The sequence below is a fragment of the Ustilaginoidea virens genome, chromosome 5, assembly GCF_000687475.1.
Source record: "Ustilaginoidea virens chromosome 5, complete sequence".
Taxonomy (NCBI): Eukaryota; Fungi; Ascomycota; class Sordariomycetes; order Hypocreales; family Clavicipitaceae; genus Ustilaginoidea; species Ustilaginoidea virens.
The window spans coordinates 2,532,049-2,551,128 of record NC_057320.1 but is presented as its reverse complement, the minus strand read 5'-3'; the positions used below and the strand labels follow the sequence as shown (position 1 = coordinate 2,551,128).

General features: G+C 52.0%; 7 protein-coding genes across 7 annotated transcripts; 1 reads left to right on the top strand and 6 right to left on the bottom strand.

Annotated features, from left to right (window-relative positions):
- Positions 1-1,687: 1,687 nt before the first annotated feature.
- On the bottom strand, positions 1,688-4,756 carry UV8b_06461 (uncharacterized protein; the record flags this gene model as incomplete). The annotated part of the gene is made up of 3 exons (XM_043143958.1): positions 1,688-1,772; positions 1,853-4,451; positions 4,534-4,756. 3 exons carry the CDS (start codon positions 4,754-4,756, stop codon positions 1,688-1,690), a joined length of 2,907 nt encoding a protein of 968 aa, XP_042999893.1.
- Positions 4,757-5,549: 793 nt separating this feature from the next.
- UV8b_06460 (uncharacterized protein) lies at positions 5,550-6,843 on the bottom strand (the record flags this gene model as incomplete). Its single annotated transcript, XM_043143957.1, has 2 exons — positions 5,550-6,465; positions 6,647-6,843. The coding sequence occupies 2 exons, from the start codon at positions 6,841-6,843 to the stop codon at positions 5,550-5,552; spliced, it is 1,113 nt and encodes a 370-aa protein (XP_042999892.1).
- Positions 6,844-7,306: 463 nt separating this feature from the next.
- UV8b_06459 (uncharacterized protein) lies at positions 7,307-8,459 on the bottom strand (the record flags this gene model as incomplete). The annotated part of the gene is made up of 3 exons (XM_043143956.1): positions 7,307-8,178; positions 8,268-8,328; positions 8,394-8,459. The coding sequence occupies 3 exons, from the start codon at positions 8,457-8,459 to the stop codon at positions 7,307-7,309; spliced, it is 999 nt and encodes a 332-aa protein (XP_042999891.1).
- A 1,183-nt stretch (positions 8,460-9,642) lies between these two features.
- On the bottom strand, positions 9,643-11,305 carry UV8b_06458 (uncharacterized protein; the record flags this gene model as incomplete). The annotated part of the gene is made up of 4 exons (XM_043143955.1): positions 9,643-10,175; positions 10,279-10,814; positions 10,905-11,058; positions 11,164-11,305. 4 exons carry the CDS (start codon positions 11,303-11,305, stop codon positions 9,643-9,645), a joined length of 1,365 nt encoding a protein of 454 aa, XP_042999890.1.
- A 1,445-nt stretch (positions 11,306-12,750) lies between these two features.
- On the bottom strand, positions 12,751-13,995 carry UV8b_06457 (uncharacterized protein; the record flags this gene model as incomplete). The annotated part of the gene is made up of 1 exon (XM_043143954.1): positions 12,751-13,995. One exon carries the CDS (start codon positions 13,993-13,995, stop codon positions 12,751-12,753), a length of 1,245 nt encoding a protein of 414 aa, XP_042999889.1.
- A 324-nt stretch (positions 13,996-14,319) lies between these two features.
- UV8b_06456 (uncharacterized protein) lies at positions 14,320-16,317 on the top strand (the record flags this gene model as incomplete). Its single annotated transcript, XM_043143953.1, has 1 exon — positions 14,320-16,317. The coding sequence occupies one exon, from the start codon at positions 14,320-14,322 to the stop codon at positions 16,315-16,317; it is 1,998 nt and encodes a 665-aa protein (XP_042999888.1).
- A 331-nt stretch (positions 16,318-16,648) lies between these two features.
- Positions 16,649-17,653, bottom strand: UV8b_06455 (uncharacterized protein; the record flags this gene model as incomplete). Its single annotated transcript, XM_043143952.1, has 1 exon — positions 16,649-17,653. The coding sequence occupies one exon, from the start codon at positions 17,651-17,653 to the stop codon at positions 16,649-16,651; it is 1,005 nt and encodes a 334-aa protein (XP_042999887.1).
- Positions 17,654-19,080: the final 1,427 nt, after the last annotated feature.

Below are 19,080 nucleotides of genomic sequence, written 5' to 3'. Positions count from 1 at the left end.
GGCCTCGCCGGTGGTGCAAATCCACACGATGCAAACGCGGACGGGTTGAGGCGAAGAAGGAAGAATTTGGTCTCTAGTTGACTATAGGATATCGGTCCAGACTGAAGACTCTGGCGAGAGGTTCGGCCGGCGAGAGCAAATGTCGAAGACTATAAGAAATAAAGAAGCGTGCAGGACGCAGGACGCAGGGCGCAGGGTGCAGGGCAGCCGTCAGCAACAGCGAGCGGCCTCGGCGGGACCTGTGGATTCGTAAGTTGTAACCACCGGCATCTCGTGATGACGCCACGCCACAAGACGCGACGACGACTTGAGCGAGTTGGACTTTGTCGGCTCTGACTAGCCGGGCCGCGCAAGGTGGGCTTGAGCAGGCACGCAGCTTGTCAAAAACAGAAGCTGGAAGTTGGAGCAGCCGAGAAAGCACGATGCCGTGCCGCATTGCCGCATTGCCGGCTTGAACAAGCCAAGCCAAGCCAAGCCAAGCCTGGCCAAACCAAGCCTGGCCAAGCCAACATCCCAAACACCAAAAACATGTGGGGACGAGGGGGGGGAAGAAGGGGGCGCTGCAGACGCGCGGCCCAAGTCGCAAGAGCAAGAGAGATGGGGGGCAAAAAAAAAAAAAAAAAAAAAAAAGGAGGGAACCGGCGAGCTGACGCGGACGGCTGCTCAAGACGAACTGGCTTGTTTGCTGAGCATGGCCAAACGACTTGCAGGTTGAGGTTGGTTGGCTGGTTGAAAGTTGGATGGACAAACCAAACGAACCGGAACCATTATTATTTGCAGCCATGACTAAGCATTCCGCAAGTCAAAGGCAGGTAGCACTAACGCTGGCGCTGGCGCTGGCTGCAACGCAACGCAACGCAACGCACCTTCGTCCTCGGGAGTCGGTACCAGGTACCAGGTACATCCGCTGTGGGGCCTGGCCACCAACAACAACAACAATAACAAACAAATGGCCTCGGATCCAAGAAACAACATCAAGGGAGAAGAACCAAGTGTCTAGTTGGATCCATCTCCATCACCCGCACCAACCTCCAGTCGGCCCTGATACGGCGTTTGCATTCCAATGCTTCCATGCGCCGCCCCCCCCCCCCCCCCCCCCTCCCCCGGGGACCTTTGTCCCCTCGCCCGGCTTTACCACGCTCCAGTTTCTCTTGTTAACCTCTTGCCCCGTCTCGTTCGAGATACCTATAGCGCAACACGAAAACGAAGCTGCCGTCTGCGAGGTAATGAATGAATGAATGGGCACCATTACTGGTGCAGCTGATCAGTGACCATTGCACGGCTTGCACGGCTTGCACGGCTTGCACGGCTTGCACGGCTTGCGCAACCACATCTTGTCCCTGCTTCCAGCCCCGAGCAATCTACAAGGGACTGCTGATGCGCTCGACGGGCACTACCTACCCAACCAAGTACTTACTAACCACGCCTCCCTGTCGAAAGTCGCCGCCTCATGCGAAACGACGAGCCGAATATCAATATGGGACACGTCGACCGGATTTTCCTCAATCGGCTTGATTGGCGCAAACGTTTTGGTGGTTCCCCGAGTCCCGTTGCGAATCCGACCCTTTGGATGTACTTCGTTGCTTGCCTCGAAGGATTGTCTCTAGGGCAGAGGCAAATCGATCAATCTTGATTCGAAACAGGTAATATGAAAATCAAAGGATACCCGAATATCCACCAACACCTCTCATACAGCCCACGCCTCAACATCATCGTCCGCCGTGATGAACGGTTCATCTATCTTCTTGATGGCAAAGTCGCTGCAGAGTATGCTAAAACATGGCAAATTAGCAAAAGGCCCCCCCCCCCAAAAAAAAAAAAACACTCGAATGTGGCCCACGGTAAACCTTACCATGCTGATGCGACCAAGGCGTCCAGTTCGGCTACCACTGCTTCCCTCTTGGCCCCATTTACTAGACCCTTGTGTATTTGCGTCTGCAGTTGTCGTATCTTCTTGGAGTGGCCGTAGCCAGAGTACTCGAGCACCTTCTTGCCCATGCAGTCAGAGTGGAATGAGTGCTGGCAAGGAAACACAAAGAATTGCCTGCTGAGCAACGGCAGTCCGCAAACGTAGCACTTTTCTCCCGGCTCCACTATGGCATATCGGTGATCTAGGGCTGCAATGTCCATCTTGATGTTGCTTGCCGTTTGGCACGACTCGTCCATCTCCTTCTTGAGGTTGTCAATGTTCCTGCTGTAGTCTTCCAGTGCTTGGCAAATTTCCTCCTTGAAATCATCAATGACGACAAAGTCGGGGAAGAAAGGTATCAGGTCATCAATCTTGAGCAGGTCGCACCGTTTCAGGAACGCAATCGCGCCCTTGATGCTGTCCGACTTGGCAATCACCTTGCGCGCCACCGCAAGCCATAGCTTCTTTCTCAGCTGCGGATCCGACATGGGCCTGTCTGCAATGACCGATGCCAGCTCAACTTCGCCGTGAGACAGGGCGAGGTCGACTGCTTGCAGGTACTGACCCATGCTGGTGAAGATGTGGACGCACGAGAGCGTGCGGTGATGCTGGATGCATAGCCGCAGCGCAAAGTCGGGGTCGTATCTCGGCTCATCCCCCTGCGCTTGCAGGTAAGACAGGAGCCCGGATTCGTCCTGAGACTGATGCGAGGCATATATCGAAATCAGAGTGTTGTGGATGGCCGCGTCCTTGGAGTTGAGCTGGAACACGACAAAGTTCAGGTAGCGTATCGCCTGGTTCTGCGAGCTCGCACCGCCAGAGTAGCTGCGGTTGTACTCCAGCAGGGCCGGGATGAGGCTGCGAGGTTTGACGTCGCTGAGCCTCATCAAGATATCCACCGTCTCTTGCGCCACGTGAGTCATGAGCACGCTGCTGTAGCGGTAGAAAACCTCGGTATCGGTCTGCTTCTTCAGAACCGCAAGCACCTCCGGCCACCGCTCCCTTTGCACCCAGTACGACAAGACGTAATGGTAATCATTGATGGCGCTGGCAAAATACAAGAGCTCTCCTTCTCTGCCGTGGCTGCTGATGATGTCGTAGACCGTCTTGTGGTCCAGGTCATTCTTGTACTTGTTGACAAAGTCGCGATACTCCTTTTTAACCGACTCCAGCACGGTCCTGGATTCCGACCAGCTCAAGTTCTCGGAAAGTTCTGCCTGCGTGATGATGGTGTCGTCGAGGTAGTTGAGCTTGGCCATGAAGACCTCTACAAGCCAGCTTGCCACAATCACCCTCTGGATCACGGCGGATGTTCTCGTCGTTGCCAGCTTTGTAAGCAGGAATTGTCTCAGGGCATCATGCTGGCTGTTGTCGACGAGACTGAGCGCAATCTCCTCAAACGCCTTGTTGCTGCGTCCGTACAGGCTAGCTGCCTCCATCCAGTGACCCCTCTTGGCGAGATGGTCTCCGTATGCACCCGCCACCGTCTCTTTCTGGGTCTGGGTGCGGGCATACCGCAAGGCTGACTCGAATTGCTCGTTACCCATCATGATCTTCCAGATGTTTCTCTCTTCGTTCCGAGCAACGATTTCGAATATCTCGTCCGAGGTGATGATCCAAAACGTTCTTTCCTGGGCGTCCATGGTGAAGGCGATGGCTTTCCGGCCTGGCACTAGTATGTCATGTTCCGACACCATCTTCCCAGTCAGGCGGTTAGTTGCAATGATTCGGCTCCCCACCAAGCTGATTATATGCCACTGGGTGAGAAGGATGGAGTCGATTGCCTCTGCTGTCGCCGCACGTCGATCTGCAGAGTCAGGTGTGACTATCTGGGATTTTGTCAGAGTCTTGGAATCCGCGAATATCTTTGATCCGAGGCTGAGATCCGCAGGCTCGTTGAACAATCTACCGTGAAACACCCCCTGCGACGACAACCAAGCGTATGCCCTGTCGGGGACATCGTCCCCGTGAAGGCGTTGACTTGGAGGATCAGGCGATACTGCCACGGCAGAATGAGCGCCGGCGGAGTTGCCAAAGGCCTCATGAGTAACTGGCTGTTCCGATTCGAACAGCTTGGTGTATATTGACCCACTGCCATCGTGACTACGGCCCACCCGGCCAACCAGGTGGAACAATCTGCTCTGGGTGCCGATGATGACTCTGCGGAGGTCGGGCTTGCCCTTTAAATCGTCCACCCACAAGCCAGTAATGGCACCGTCGGGGAGTTTGTGCAGATTCTTCAAGTGCTTGACTTCTCGTCGGTAAAACTCATTCGAGGTCTCAATGAAGGCCTCGTATATGTTGCCGTCAGCGGCCCCGATGAGTATTTCTCGCGTGGACGCCGTGGGGAGAGACGGGTTCCAGGCAACGCTCTCCATCATGACACCTCGGAACTGACCCAAAGGTCGGGGCTGCCTGGATTGCGAATGAAGGTAGTAATTTTCGCCGAGAGCCGTGCAGATGAGCAAGTGGGATGCCGTCGGGTCTAGGAACAGGCGGCGGATGACGCCGATTTCGGAGGCCCTTTTCGGAAGATCAATGTCTGCGGGAAAGCGCAAGTTTAGCCATTGCCGTGAACGTGAATGTGAATCCGGGTTCGGACTCGGATCCGGGAACTTGCGTACCGTCAATGTCTTCCGGGTGCTTCAGGTCGATACGAAGAAGGCGACCGTTGGACAGGGCGAGAATCATGACGTTGTTTGCTATTTGCGCGGCGACAAACTCGGCCGTCACGGAGAAGTTCATCTCGACGCGCTCCACGTTGAAAATGGGTGCTTGATCCGCATCGGTGTCATCATGGGCGGTGGCGGCGAGGGCCACAAAGCCATCGTTGGGGTTGAAAGACATTGGCGACAAGTTGGCCGCGCTCTCCCCCCTCTTTGCAGGACTTGGTCGGGTCGTCCGTATTTTTTCCGACCTCCAGCTCCTTGCCTTTGCTACACGGTGGTAGATGCGGCGGTGGATGCGGCGTGGGTGCAGCGTGCAGCGTGCCGCGTGCCGAGTAGCTGGATGTTGCCAACGGTGTAGATGCTGGTTCGTGGTGGGCAAGTGGTGGTTTGGGCGCTGGGGATAGCTACATGTACGGTGTACCCACCCACCCATAGGAGCTTAGCTTTCTCCACGCTTATGCTCCTTCCTAGCTTACCTTACCTACCTAGGTACCTAAGGTAGGTACCAGACAGACCTACGAATGTTGACATAAAAACCTGCCTGGACTCCAGAGTCATGCCACTCACTATATGGGTTCTCGGATCAAAACAAACTTGGCCTTTGGAACTTGCTGCATATGATATGTCGCAATTGCAGTTCAAAATTGCAAAGCTTTGTCATTGTCTATCTGTCCACTTTAGCTCGTTCAAGACGACATGGCGACAGGCAACTTTTCGGCCAACGACAAATATTACACCTCTGCCCGAAACCCTCCGTGGCAACATAACCACAACGAGCATTGCTATTCTACACAGCAAAAAAAAAAAAGAAAAAAAAAGAAAAGGCGGCAAACAGATGAGAACCAATGGAAAAGACAAAAAAAGACAAAAAGGAAATACAATTAGCCTTGCAGGGCCCAACCATTGACCTCTTCGACTCCCCCCCCCACACACACTCACACGCCCACTGCTAAGTGCTGGGACGCACCCATCTACGCTGCAGAATCCGTCGCGAACGGTTTCCTCGCCAAGACAATACGCATGTTGATGCACATGGCTTTGCATGCTTCCTCGTCATGCGCTCGCTCCGCAATCTCCGAGGCCGTTTGCCGAAGCCCCTCCCTCACGTCGTCGGCGTTCCATCCCATTTGCTCCGTCAGTATCCTCAAGCAATATGCCTCCAGGCCATCCAGCCAAGTTACGAGCCAGAGCTTGCCTATGGACTCATCGTTGACTGCCATGTGGAACGTGTGCTCAGTCACGGCTATATCGACGAAGCCGGCTTCGCGGAAATAGCTCGGTTCCAGATGGAATATGCCTCGGCGTCGTCCGGATTTCTCTGCCCCGGCGATAAAATCGTCCATCAAACGAAAAATGGGAGCCCCTGGGGAAAACTTGGAGAAGAATTGGTACAGTCCTTCGTTCCCGTCCATATCTGCTATTTCCACCCAGCCGCCAGGCTTGAGGGAGTCATAGATGTTCTTGTACAGAGCCTGCCAGTCACGAAATGCTCCCTCCATACACCTCAGATGCACCAAGTCATAATGATCCAAGGGTCTATCCCATTCTTCTGCATCTTCAATCTCGAAAAAGACATTCATGGGAACACCGCGCGTCTCCTGTATGGCAGCTATGTCTGTTCCAACCACTTCGCAATCGGGAAACAACTCGGCAAAGCGTATCGCCCAATCGCCGGTACCGGTTCCCACGTCCAGGACGTTGGTAGGTTGACTGACCTGAGCGTTTGTGACCTCGCCGTCGAAGGCTTGCAAAAACACCTGATGCTGAACAGTTAAGCGGAGCTGTTCAACTTCGTCATTGGGCATGTAGTACTCCTTGCAGTAGGTGCGCCCATTAATCTCGCGATAATCTAGCTCTCGTGCCCACAGGGATTGAGTGGAGGAACCTCTTGAGAAAACCCGACATGTTAACCCGCAGCAACATCAAATTCACGACGAGAGACATGGAAATCAACACAGGAAAAAAAATAAAACAAAAAATAAAAAAAAAAAAAAAGAGAGAGAGAGAGAGAGAGAAAAGAGAGACGGCAAAAGAGACTTCAGAGTCCATATGTACTATTACAGCTTACCTGTCAGAATAAATTCTCCCGTGACGTGATGTAATCATAGTTCCATGGGTGCTAGGTAGAAATCGACGGCCTCTTCGGGGATACGTGCTCGCAGCACGGTGAGACTGATTCGAATTCGTGTGAGATCTTGAGATTGCGGTACTGCCATCTCTACTACCTCTGGGCCCGTGGGAATCATTCTGGTCGGGGCTCGTCATGTTTGTCGTAATGTCTATGCGCGTATTTCTTCGTCTAGTGGATTACGTGGAAGCATTACGGGTTCGACAACTCCGATATCGAACTTGTTTGTGGCCCAAGTCTGCAAGTAAAGAGGGAAAAAGGAACGTCGGAAGCATCCAGCCAGGCTCTGCTAACCAAAAAGCAGAGTCTTGGGTTTGATGATGCAAAGCCAGGACACGTGTGGATGAGAAGGCAATGGATACCGATTTTCAATACGTTTTTGCGCCTCGACCGATTCATAACGCTTGAGAATGCATGACACATGTGGTGTTGTTTCCACCCCACCAATTCCGTAGTAATTGAGCTTTTGGCTGCGCCGTTGTCGTATTAGGATTTAATGCTAGCGCTCATTCAGCTAGAGCCCACGCCGACGCCGCCCCTTGTTTTGCTGGCCTTTTTTTTTCTTTCTTTTTTTTTTACTTTTGGGAAGGGCGGAAGGGTCTAGCGATATCTTTCCCAGCTACCCAACCACCGGCAACCATGGGCAAATTGACTGATTCTGTCCAGAGCCCCCTTCACACGGCCATTCTGATCGTGGTGTTTGTGTCCTTCAAACTCCACAAAGAATATGTACTGGAAAGGGGCCACGAGACTGGGTCGGCTGTTGATGCTCGTTAGATTCAGGTTGAAGTCCCGGAAACAGCCCAGGACGTCAGCCAAAGCGCCCGGACAAGTGTGCGGCACCGTCAACGAGACAAGAGACTTGCTCCCTGACGTCGCGGCTGATTGCTTTTGTAAACCCCAATCCTCGGGGACGGCGGTTTGGGTCCCGATGATCAGGAAGCGAGTAGTGTTGTCTTGACGATCCTCAATATTCTTACCCAAGAATTCCAGGCCGTATAAGCTTGATGCTAGTTGGTTTGATATGGCAGCCCATGTTCCAGTTGTGTCCTGACTGACGATTTCGGCAGCCTTGCTCGTTGAGCTGACTTCGAATATTTCGACGCCTTTGAGATAAGTCGAGATGAAGGCGTTACATTGACCGAATGCTTGCGGATGCGAGTAGACTCGTTTGAGGTGGCCAAGACTACTGAGTGGTTTCGATCTGGGCTTTGTCGGGCTGGGATCCGATGCTGTCGGGGTGCAGGTACCAGATCCATCTTGAGACTCTTCCAACTTGTCGTTGGGATCTCTGCGGCCAAGTAGGCAGTGATGGACATCTACAAATATCTCACCGTCAACGATGATGTCCTTGTATTTGCCGTCACGGTCGGCAAGGTTGTCCAGTGTGAAGACGACAGATCCATTGGTCGAGTTCTCAAATGGTACTACACCCGCGGTAACCTGACCGTCCTGGGTTTCGTCGAAGACATCTAGGCATCACTGTCAGAGTCACAGAATGTCGCCCCATGATTTCATCTGATAGCGAAACATGGGTAGAAAGATTGCTGCGGAAACCCACCGTCGATGGTGCTAACAGGCCGTAGCTCCCACTTCTCCTCCGGGAACACTTGCCGAACTGCCTTTTTGTCCAATTAGTAGTCAAGTCCCAAGTGCAGCATCCGCCGCCCCCTAGAAGATGACTTACTTGATGCGAATAAGACGCAATAGGTCCAAGGAAAGCGACCACTGGTTTCTCAACTGACGCTTTCATGCTTTGAGGAACGGAATTGGCCTGTGGTCAAGGTAGCGCCGAGAGGGAAGCTGATCAGCCCGAGTCTTGCGGGGGCAACCAACAGTGTCAGATTGTTGCCTGCTGGACCAGTTTCTCGATTCGTTGTGAAATGGGTGGCTGATGGGTACGCGTCCAGGATGAATCGCGGGGGTTTCGGATGCAAGTTGTTGACCGACCACCAGCTCTCAAGGTTGGGTAGGACCTAACAAGTCCTGTACTATTGATGTAATTTGTTGGCCACGGACGCATTCACAGCTGATGTGCCGAGGGGGGTTAAAATAAAATAAAATAAAATAAATAAAATAAAAAGGAGAAGATGGAAGAAAAGAAGAAAGAAAGAGAAAGACAAAAGATGGGCAAGTTGATGGTGGTGGTGCCGGAAAGATGGGGCCAAAGTCGGCTCGAGGCCGGCAGCAGAGGTAAGGTAGCTTAGCTTGTGCTTTGTGAGTTTGAATTTGGCCCCATTGATAGATAACGGCGAAGTTTCGGTTCTGGTGTTTGGTGGGCGGGGAAGTCTGCAGACGCAGGCAGGGGTGGCATCCCGGCATCCTCTACTAAACCCAACCGCCCATATCGATTTGGAAGACGCCTTTGTTTGAGGACAGCCGCTTCTGGTACAATCAGACCTCAAGCTGTTTTGGATGTTGCATGCTTGCTCAGTGGGGCGGCAGTGCGGCTGACCATGCATCGACATTCTCGAGTCAAGGAAATGAGAGGCGCTGGGCGGGTGGCAACGAAGGACCTCAATTTCGACCAGCCTTGGGCCTCATGGGCGGTGTCTCTTGGAGAATTCGTCCGCGGCATCGACGGACGACTCGATGCTCCAGCTGATGTCATATCGAACAACAAACCACACACCTGCTACAGGTATCTCCTTCTGCCACAAAATTACCACCACGAGGTCATGCATGGTACGATCCATATACGCATAGGCGCCATCATTCCGTATGCAAATGGAAACACACATCCAGACTTCAAGCCCGCTTCTCAGTTTCTTCCTGGTTCAAAAGCCTGAGAGGGCAACGTTTCGCACTCTGTTGATTGAGCATTCCCTCTCGCAGTTGTATGTTGTATCCATCTGCATCAGCCAAACGGGATAACCAACCCCCCCCTTCCCTCCCCCCCCCTCCTCTCTCTCCCAATGGTCTACTTCTGGTACTGGTCATTGATCATGATATTCGTCACCCGGATCGACTGGGTCGTCTCTGATCAAAGGCTCCGCCATATCGGGCATTATGTGGCCTTCCCTGACGACTGGGAATGGTGTAAGCACATGGCTAATGTCCCCCCACCATGACTCTCCATACTTGCAATACCAGTCTACTGTAATTCGCAGGCCTTGCTCAAGACTCGTCTTCTGCTTCCATCCCAACATTCGTAGCTCGGTGCAATCTATAGCATAACGGCGGTCGTTGAAGGGCCTATCATGTGTGTACTTGATCCATTGGCGCAGCTGCGCCGAGGTTTCGTGTTCTATCGCCATCATGTCGAGCAGCTTGGAGCACAATTCTAGATTTGATACTTCATCAGGCGAGCCGACATTGTAAACGCGGCCGCTTTGGCCCTTGTGTAGAATGGTGTCGAAGGCATCTGTGGCATCTCCTGCGTAGAGATAGCGGCGCGTTGGGCGACCATCACCGTGGAGGACGACTGGTCTCTTCCTGTTCAACAGGCATGTAAATTTGGGTATAATCTCTAAAAAAAAAAAAAAAAAATCAAACAAACCGCAACTTAGAAAATTGGCCACGTCTTTCAGAAGAAAACCACTCAGCTCTCCCCAAGAATCAGCGTCACCTACTCTCTGGGTACTGATGTGGCCCGTACACATTGTTGCTACGAACAATAATGGTCGGCAGCTTGAAACTTTTGTTGTAGGATTGCACGAGCATCTCAGCCGCCGCTTTGCTCGCTGCGTAGGGATTCGTCGGAGAGAGAATGCTAGATTCAACCAGGTCATCATCATCCTCCTTGACCTCGCCATAAACCTCATCAGTCGATATGTGTATGAAGCGCCTGACCTTGACTTTTCTACAACTCTCCAATAGAACATGTGTCCCGTACACATTGTCATGCGTAAAGCTGTATGCTTTGCCAAAGCTCAAGTCAACGTGTGATTGCGCTGCAAAATGCAGCACCGTGTCAATCTCGTAACGCTCCATACAATCCAGTACTTGGGTGGGGTTCGTGAGGTCCCCATGGTAAAAGGTGAAATTCCGCCTATCGCGGAGACGAAGGGTATTGTTAAGGGATGAGCAGTAGTCTAGCTTGTCAAAAGACACAATATGATAAGCGTCCGGGTAGGTAAGCGTTAGATGACGCACGACCCAGGAAGCTCTTGATTGAAGTCATGAACATCAGTGGAACTTTTTCGAATACGGAGACGTTGTAGCCCAGGTCTCATGCTAGACTTGACATGGCACTCACATGAAACCTGCACCGCCAGTCACCATGATGTTCTTCACGTCTGCCCGATGATCAAAGCAGGTTGTGCCCTTGAGTATCGGTGCCGTCTCCCACACGTTGGCGTTTCGAATGTATTCACAAGTTCCGTTGACACTCTCGCCTGTTACTTTGTGCACTGTGGTTCGGCGAGCCTTCCTCTTAGCCTTGGGGTTCTTTATCTTTTCCTTTCTTTCTTTCTTCCTTTCTTTTTTTTTTGCTTTAAACAAGCTGACACACTAACCATCAGTCACGTCCTTGAGATTTGCCGGCTCGGGTCCAGACGATAAGGACGACGTGGTTGCTGCTGACAACATCATCTTGACCTGACCAAGGAGGTTGCGAGACGGGCCTGGCTTGATGCTTTTCAGGAACTGGCGTGTCATGATTCATGACAGATGGCGCGATGCATAGGCATTCAGCGCCTTGGTCGTCCCGGGCGGCGGGAGAGAGAGAGAGAGGCTGCAAGTTTTGCGTGATGGTATTCAACGAATTCGAAATTGCTGCTGCCTGACTGCGGCCCGTCATACATAGTCGGGCTCTCCGAGAGAAAGCTAAAGTAAAGCCGCACAGACCGCGCTGGCGCGAGATGGGTCTCCTGTCGGTTTATGTAGTCGCAGCCTCGCAGACGTGATGCGCAACCTCGGAAACAAGCACAGAGTTTTGTGGAGCGAATCCAAGCAAAGGAATCCAAGCAGCATGGAAAAGTGGACCTTGAAAATTACATCATTTCGCGATGCCTTGTAGATGCATAAAGAGAAACAAAGACGCTCTGCCGTGGTGTTTCAAACCGCCAGGCTTTGATTTAGTGGCGGTGGCTGCTTCATTCGCTGTCCAGGAAAGGGTACCGTTCAGGCAATGAATTGATGGTTTTTGTCGACGAAACCCCAATTCTGTGGCTTCAACTAGGCATCTAAGGTACGGATACAATGTGTCCAGATTGGGGAAACTTCAATGTTCTGATTTGAGGGGAGGGAAGCAGAAGAGCTTTGGTTGGTCCAAACAGGGGGCTCATTTTCATTGGCCATTGCCGCCAGGCTAAAGACGAGTTTTGTTCTGCAGCAATTCACGCATCAAGCCCATCGCTTGTTTGCCGCCCTCGTCATTTCGTCCCTGTTTGTCGCGTGCCACAGCGTCTCGCCTTTTATGTATTGAAATGGTGAAGGCGAATGCTACTAGGCACATGATGCCTACAAACTTTAGGGTCTATCAAACTTCTTCAACCATATGAGCTGGTTGAGATGGCTCAACCCCGACCGGACCTTGGACCTCGATAGTGTTTCAGGATCGACCAGCCGTATCCAACCAAAGCAGCATCCAGTAAATCCAGGGCACTCCACGGAAAGTCGATGTCGCGACAACTGCCAGCAGCCGTCTCAGCAGCGCCTGCTTCTTCAAGCTTCTTCCGCCAGCGTTAGGCTTTGCTCCTACGAAATCACCCAAGTTTTGTTGGCTGGAAGCAGACTAATCCAGCCGGTCGGGCACTAGGAAAGAGGCAAATGTTTGATGGGATTGCTCCGAGTCTCGTTAGAAAAGTGTAACACGACGCTTCGGCAACTGTAGTCGATACCTTGGACAAACCGGCGGGGTATCATGACGGACGAATTCTGAAGATGATGACATATTGTCGAGCACATCTCTCGAGAACCACCCTACGGATCAACCCAAAAAAAAAAAAAAAAAAAAAAAAAAAAAAAAAAAAAAAGAGTTGGACAGTGACTCTCAGCCGCTGCCTGACTCACGGCAGGGAACGCCAACAACACACGACTCTGCCTGCATGACACTGTAAACGCCAGCCAAGCCGACTGGCTGTTTTGTTTCCATTGCTGTCTTATAGATTGAACCTCTTGCGGTCTTTCTCCATCTTTGCTTTCCATTGCCACTGCGTTGCGTCCTCTCCGACGCTGCCAGCTCGCCCAATGCCCTTATCAGCCCTTCTCAGTTTGAGCGTAAACCGTGGGCCGAGCTCTTGCAGGCCCGCGCGGATATCTTGCACGCCCTTCAGCTCTTTCCCGTCGGCGTCTACGATACTCTTCTCCGTAGCACGTTTATCTCGAAACACGTATCGATGACGGCGAACAAAGATGTAGTCACGTTGGTTATGGAGGGTGATGACCTGTCGTCCCTGGAGTTCTGGCCGAGGAGGAAACAAGGTCTGGAACAGTTTGGCCGTAAGAAGGCCGAGAGGTGTTTTGAAATTGTTCAGGAGAAGCTCTGGATAATGGTTTGTTGGGTTCCCGTGGCCTGGCAGCTTCCTGCCCTCTATCCAGTTTGAAATGGAAAAATGAAAAGTCGGGCCGGACGGGAGGTGAACGACGGATAAGCCGGTGGGCCGTTTTAAATCTTCCTTGACGAGGAGAACAGCTGTGTAGTCCCGATTTATGGCAAACTTGCATATCTCCCGCAGAGAGTACTTGTGCCCATAGCGGTGTGAAGACCGAGGGATATATGTGCTGTTCGGAAAGAGCGTTGCTAGCAGTTGGGCTTCAAAGTGGATCGTAGAATTGAGCGAGGTCGTGACCAGGACTTTCGGATCTGGCGGGGCAACGTCGTTGAACAATGAAGGGAACTTGACGATGAGCGAAGTCGGTGTTAAATCGAGGTTTGTGCTTGTGGTCGAGGGGGCGAGGCTGCTGTCCCGTTTCGCTCGCTTCTCTCGTTGCTTCTGCGCGGCTGCTTGCTTGGCTTCATCGTCTTCATCGTCCGAGTCTAATAAGCTGCCGAGATCATCGTCCTCGTCGTCCTCGTCGTCCTCGGCGCCCAGGTCGAGCTCAGCCTGCTCTTCGGCCTCAACCTCCTCCATTTGCCTCCGCCTCAGTTGTGGCAGGTCGACAACCGCACCCAAGCTATCGTCATCGCCCTCGTCCCACACGCGTTTTTGGTCAAGCGTGAGCGTCTTGTTTTTCGCTAACCGAGCTTGTTTCAGGGCGGGCTCTCGGTTTTCTTCTTTTCGCCGACGATGGCGCGCCTCTCGCCTCTCCTTGCCAGATGCTTTTTTGTATTGAATGTAAAGCTCTTGTCTCTTGGTCTTGTTGGCGGCTTTCAGCGCCTGGACCGGCGGCTTTCCGAAACCCATGACGCGTGTTCGTTGTGCCAGGATTCAATTAGCAGAGACAGTCCAGCCATTCGCACTTGGAGGAAACCTTGAAGATTGATGGGGTTGAAATGTGAATCTAGACGCCCCGGAGAAGGAGAGGGTGGGAGGGGGGGGGGGGGGGGGAGGGAAAAAAAAAAAAACCGGCAGAAAATCTCCAGAAATTTTGGCGGTGAGCGCATGCTGCCTGCTTTGATTGGTTGGACCAACCATTGTTTTCGGCTTCCCATCTTATTAGGATTTACTTCTCCATGCGCTTTCCACGCTGGCGGTCGCAAGAGTGAGAAGGGTCGCGAATCAATCAAAATGTTGGTCAAGGGTTCCAAAAAAAGAAAACTTTTCCAGGCCGAATTGGACGCCGTATCCCAGAGTGCGTCGTCTTCTCGTCAAGCTCAAAGGGACTTTTTCAAGCACGCAACGAGCTGGAATCTCGAGCAAGACTACGAAAACAGGCCACGAAAGGGCAGAAAGTCCCAGGAGGAAAAACTCAGGCTGCCCAAGAAAACCGCAGATGGTCGTTTAGAAGTTGCTGAGGACGTTGGCCCAAACCAGGACACACCGTCTATTGAAAGCGATACGGAGTGGCTGGAGGGTCGTGAAGATGAATTGGAGCCGGAGACAGAGGACGAGCAGCTCGAGCAAGATGAGCAGCCGGTTCCGGAATCCCAGCAGATTCTCGAGGCACAAGAAGAGCTCGCCAAGACAGCCATGTCCCTCAACGAAAACCCCGAAGAGAACGTGGGGGGACTCAAGACGCTCGCCAAGATTGGCGAGTCCAAGATCCCTACCATTCGGATGCTGGCACTCATGACGCAAATGACGGTTTACAAGGACATCATCCCTGGATACAGGATCCGACCGCAGACCGAGGACGCGGCAAGAGAAAACCTGTCAAAGGAAGTCCGCGGCCTGAGACAGTTTGAACAATCTCTGGTGGCAGGGTATCAATCCTACATCAAAGAGCTGGCTCGTTGCGCCAGGTCAGAAACAGCACGTATACGCCGAGGCGCAAGTCTCTGCAATGTCGCCGTCACCTGCGCCTGCACCCTCCTCACCTCGGTCCCTCACTTCAACTTTCGCTCGGATTTGCTGCGGATTTTGGTCGGGAAGCTGAGCCGAAGAAAGCTCGACCAGGACGCCGCCAAGGCCATTGAGGCGTTGGAGACCTTGTTCCGTGAGGACGAAGAAGGTCGACCCTCCATGGAGGCAGTTTCCCTGCTTGCCAAGATGATGAAGGCCAAGAACTTTGCCGTTCACGAGAGCGTGCTTAATGTGCTTCTCAGTTTACGCCTCTTATCCGAGTTCTCGGGGAAGGCTTCACAAGACACTGTCGATCAATCTACACAGAGAGTAAAGAAGAGTAAGCGCGAGTTTCGCACCAAGAAGAAGCGCAAGGCCATCAAGGAGCAAAAGGACCTCCAAAAGGACATGGACCTGGCGGACGCTCTGGTTAGTCACGAAGAGCGGGAAAAAATGCAATCCGAGACCCTTAAGCTCGTCTTTGCCACGTATTTTCGCATCCTCAAGCAACGATCACCACATCTCATGGGTGCCGTCCTCGAAGGACTCGCAAAGTATGCTCATCTCATCAACCAAGACTTCTTTGGGGACTTGTTGGAAGCGTTGAAAGACCTCATTTGTCGTAGTGGCGAAAATTCCGAGAGCGATCCTGCAGCGCAAGACGCCTCCGCGAACGAGGAAGACGAGGAATCAATACGCAACTCGACCAGAGAAGCTCTGCTCTGCACCGTCACCGCTTATGCCCTATTAGCGGGACAGGACGCACACAACTCCCGCAACGATCTACACCTTGACTTGTCCTACTTTACCACTCATCTTTTTCGGTCCCTCCCTCGTCTTTCCATTCAATCCGATCTTGAAAACACTCGTCTCTCATCGTCGTCAGCCACGTCCAAGATCAACGTGCAGACGACTACCGTGCTCCTGCTCCGCTCCCTGACGAGCATCTTGTTGCCTCACTACAACATCCGCCAAGTTCCTCCGTTGCGCCTCGCGGCTTTTACCAAACAGCTCATGTCGACTGCTCTGCAGCTCCCGGAGAAATCATGCCAGGCGGTAATTGCTTTGCTTAACGATGTGGCGCGCTCACACGGCAAGAAGATAAACAGCATGTGGAATTCTGAGGAACGAAAGGGCAATGGGAGATACAATGCTCTTTCCGAATCCGTGGAGGGAAGTAATCCATTTGCTACCACCATTTGGGAAGGGGAGTTACTTAGAAGACATTTCTCACCAAAGGTCAGAGAGGGGATCAGTATGTTGGAAAAGGTAATATGTGGGTAGGAGGTTGCTCTCTCCATTTTTAATAAATGCCGTCATCTAAAATCTTGTTGATGTAGTACTATGTGGGCCTGCACGAGCTTGATGTGATAACTAGATATTCAATTCTGTTTTCCTCTCTACGTGTAATTAGTTGCGTAAACATCAGCTATTCCCCATCCACATGGAATTCGTCGGATTCTCATGCGCAGCCATAAAATTGCCATTGCCGGAGACCAGAGACAAAATTAGAACAACCCCCAAACATGCCTTGGTGTTTGCTTGGTTGGGACGGACGCTGCAAGCCATCTACCAGCGACGCCGCGTCTTGAAACGAGCATCGCTTTGGTTCAACTCAGGAATGGTTTGCCCATCGAGAAGCCGCCAGTCCTTGGACAGGCCGGGGTCGCATAGGGGCAGCTGTCAGTGTAGTGGTGATAGAGTCATTTGACTTGCCATCAGATCTTACGGGTTGCACTGGAGAACGAACAACCCTATCGACGGTAGGAACTGCTGGTAACTGGCGGTCGGGCGGTGACCAGGAGCTTGGCAAGCCGTCTTGGGTAGGCTCGTGGAAATACCCAGTAAAGGGGAGCTGGTGTTGTCCTTGTTCATCTGTTGCAGCTGCGACGGCTTGATGGCCCAAGTCTAATGTCTTTTTGGAACCGTCCCCGATGTGACGTTGGCCGGGGACGAATTCAATCGCTCTCGGACTTAAGTACGAATCAGTTTGAGGAGACTCTGCAGGAAACGTTGCCTTTACGGCATGCTTCTTTGACGGAGGTTCTGACTCTAGCTCCGAGAAGACTCCCTTGGTTAATTCATCCGGGCGAGCTTCGACGGGACAGACGTTAGCAATCATCTTTCTTGCACACGAGCGGTTGCCCTGCTCCAACTCCTTTGGTAGTTCCGGATTTTCGGCCAAGAGGGCCAGGAAGTCTTCCAAAATAGATGCCTTCCCATCTCCTTGGGGTTCTTCGTCATTGAAGGTGAATGAGCGAAGGAGGTTAGAGAGTTGACTAGCATTCACCTCATCTATATTCTTTGGTCGATGAGCATCAAAAGTGACATCAGCTTCTCCGGTTTGGCGAGTGCTCGTAGACATTGTTGGTCTGACGGTAGCATGCAATGCGTGCTTCTCGGAGGCGGCCTCTTGCAGTTGAGGACTGGCATCGCAAGGACCAGACTTTTCCGCCTGGATAACTGATGACGTCTGATCGGTTCGGCATAAAAAGTCTCGAACACTCTTTGCCATGGCAGACGACCCATTTTTGACACCTGAGATGCGCCATCCGGCCTTCAAGGCGTCACTACCATACTTCCTCTGGGAGGGTGGTACGAACGATCCGACCTCGGACATGATTCTATGTGCTTAGAGCATGTTACTTTCGTTGGCTCACGTAAACTTGGTTTGGGTTTGGCATGCGTACTGGAATAGTCTCTGGTCTTGAACGCATTGTCGCGTTTTGCACCTTTGTTCTTTTGCTCCCCTCCTGTCTTGAAACTCTGAGCCAGTGCAATCGCATCCGCTAGTTTTTGGGGATCATCAAAGAAAGAGGAACCCATCATGAAAAGTTAACTTGGCGTGCTAAATAGCTTGTATGCAAGTGATTGCGGAAGCTCGCCGGAAAGAAAATGGAAAGAAAGGAAAGGGTGCCACGATCCAATTTTTGCGGTGAGCTGTCTATTTCGACCCATGGCAGCTGCAAACAATGATTGCAGGTGGCAACTGCTGCCTGGCACCTGCCAAGCTTCGTAAGTTCTTAGTGGGAAGTTGCGGGAATGCCTAACCCAACGAGAGGCTAAGAGGTAACGATTCGCATGGTCTGTCTACCTAGTATCAAAAGAAGCGCCCCTTCAGAAAGCACTATATATCGATGATTATTAGTATTCATCTCTGACTTGAAGGGGCGGGGCGCCATTTGCTTGCTGGGTTTCGAGCCTTTAATCGTTCAAAACCCCCAGAATTCCGTGACAATCTTTTCTCGCAAATCTTGCAAACTATGTCGAGACGTACGTCTATACGGCCCAGCTTTTGAAGATTACTTGCCTGGTTAGGCAGCAAAGACTTCATTTCGACCGACTTGTTTTGTCTCTTCTCGCACCTACTGTAGTCTCTGCAGAAGCTATCTTAGTAGGGCGATATTGTTCGCTCTCCATGTCGCCCAACCATGCCACATTCACTGGAGCAAGATGATCTTCAACGAAGGCCGATAAGGCTTCAGTCCCTGGCGCACCCCTTCTCACTGCCAAACATGACACCCTTGCAAGTCCAAGACTGGAGCTCAATTGGTCAGAGCAAGGCTTTGAGAAGCCAATAAGCCTGATACCACGATGCCGGCCTAGATTTTTTGATGCAGCCCCAATCAGTTTCGGAAAGTGTGAATGAAAGGCTGCAGAATGATTCCCTCTGGCGACAAAAACCATGGCATATGGCTGCTTTGACTTTGCTTCGCTAGTCTGCCCGCGCTCATTACTGGACACAGACTCAAGTTCTCTCATTAAAGAACAGAACCCTACGTCAATATGACGGCAGAGATCAGGCTCTTCAGGTTTGGTCAGAGCCGGGTTTAGGCCAATGTCTTTTCCAAGGGTGTCCCTGGATCGCCGCTTTGCTGCCCGTTTGCCCTTTGATGGCTGGACGTGCCTTTTTCTGTGTTGGCCAATCGGACGCAGAAGGCTGATGAGGGCATCAGTGGGAATTGTATCACAAGTAGCTCAAGGAGTCCTTACTTGCAAAGCAGTTCGAGAATAGTGTCCTGGTCATCGGGTGCTATTTCAGGCCTG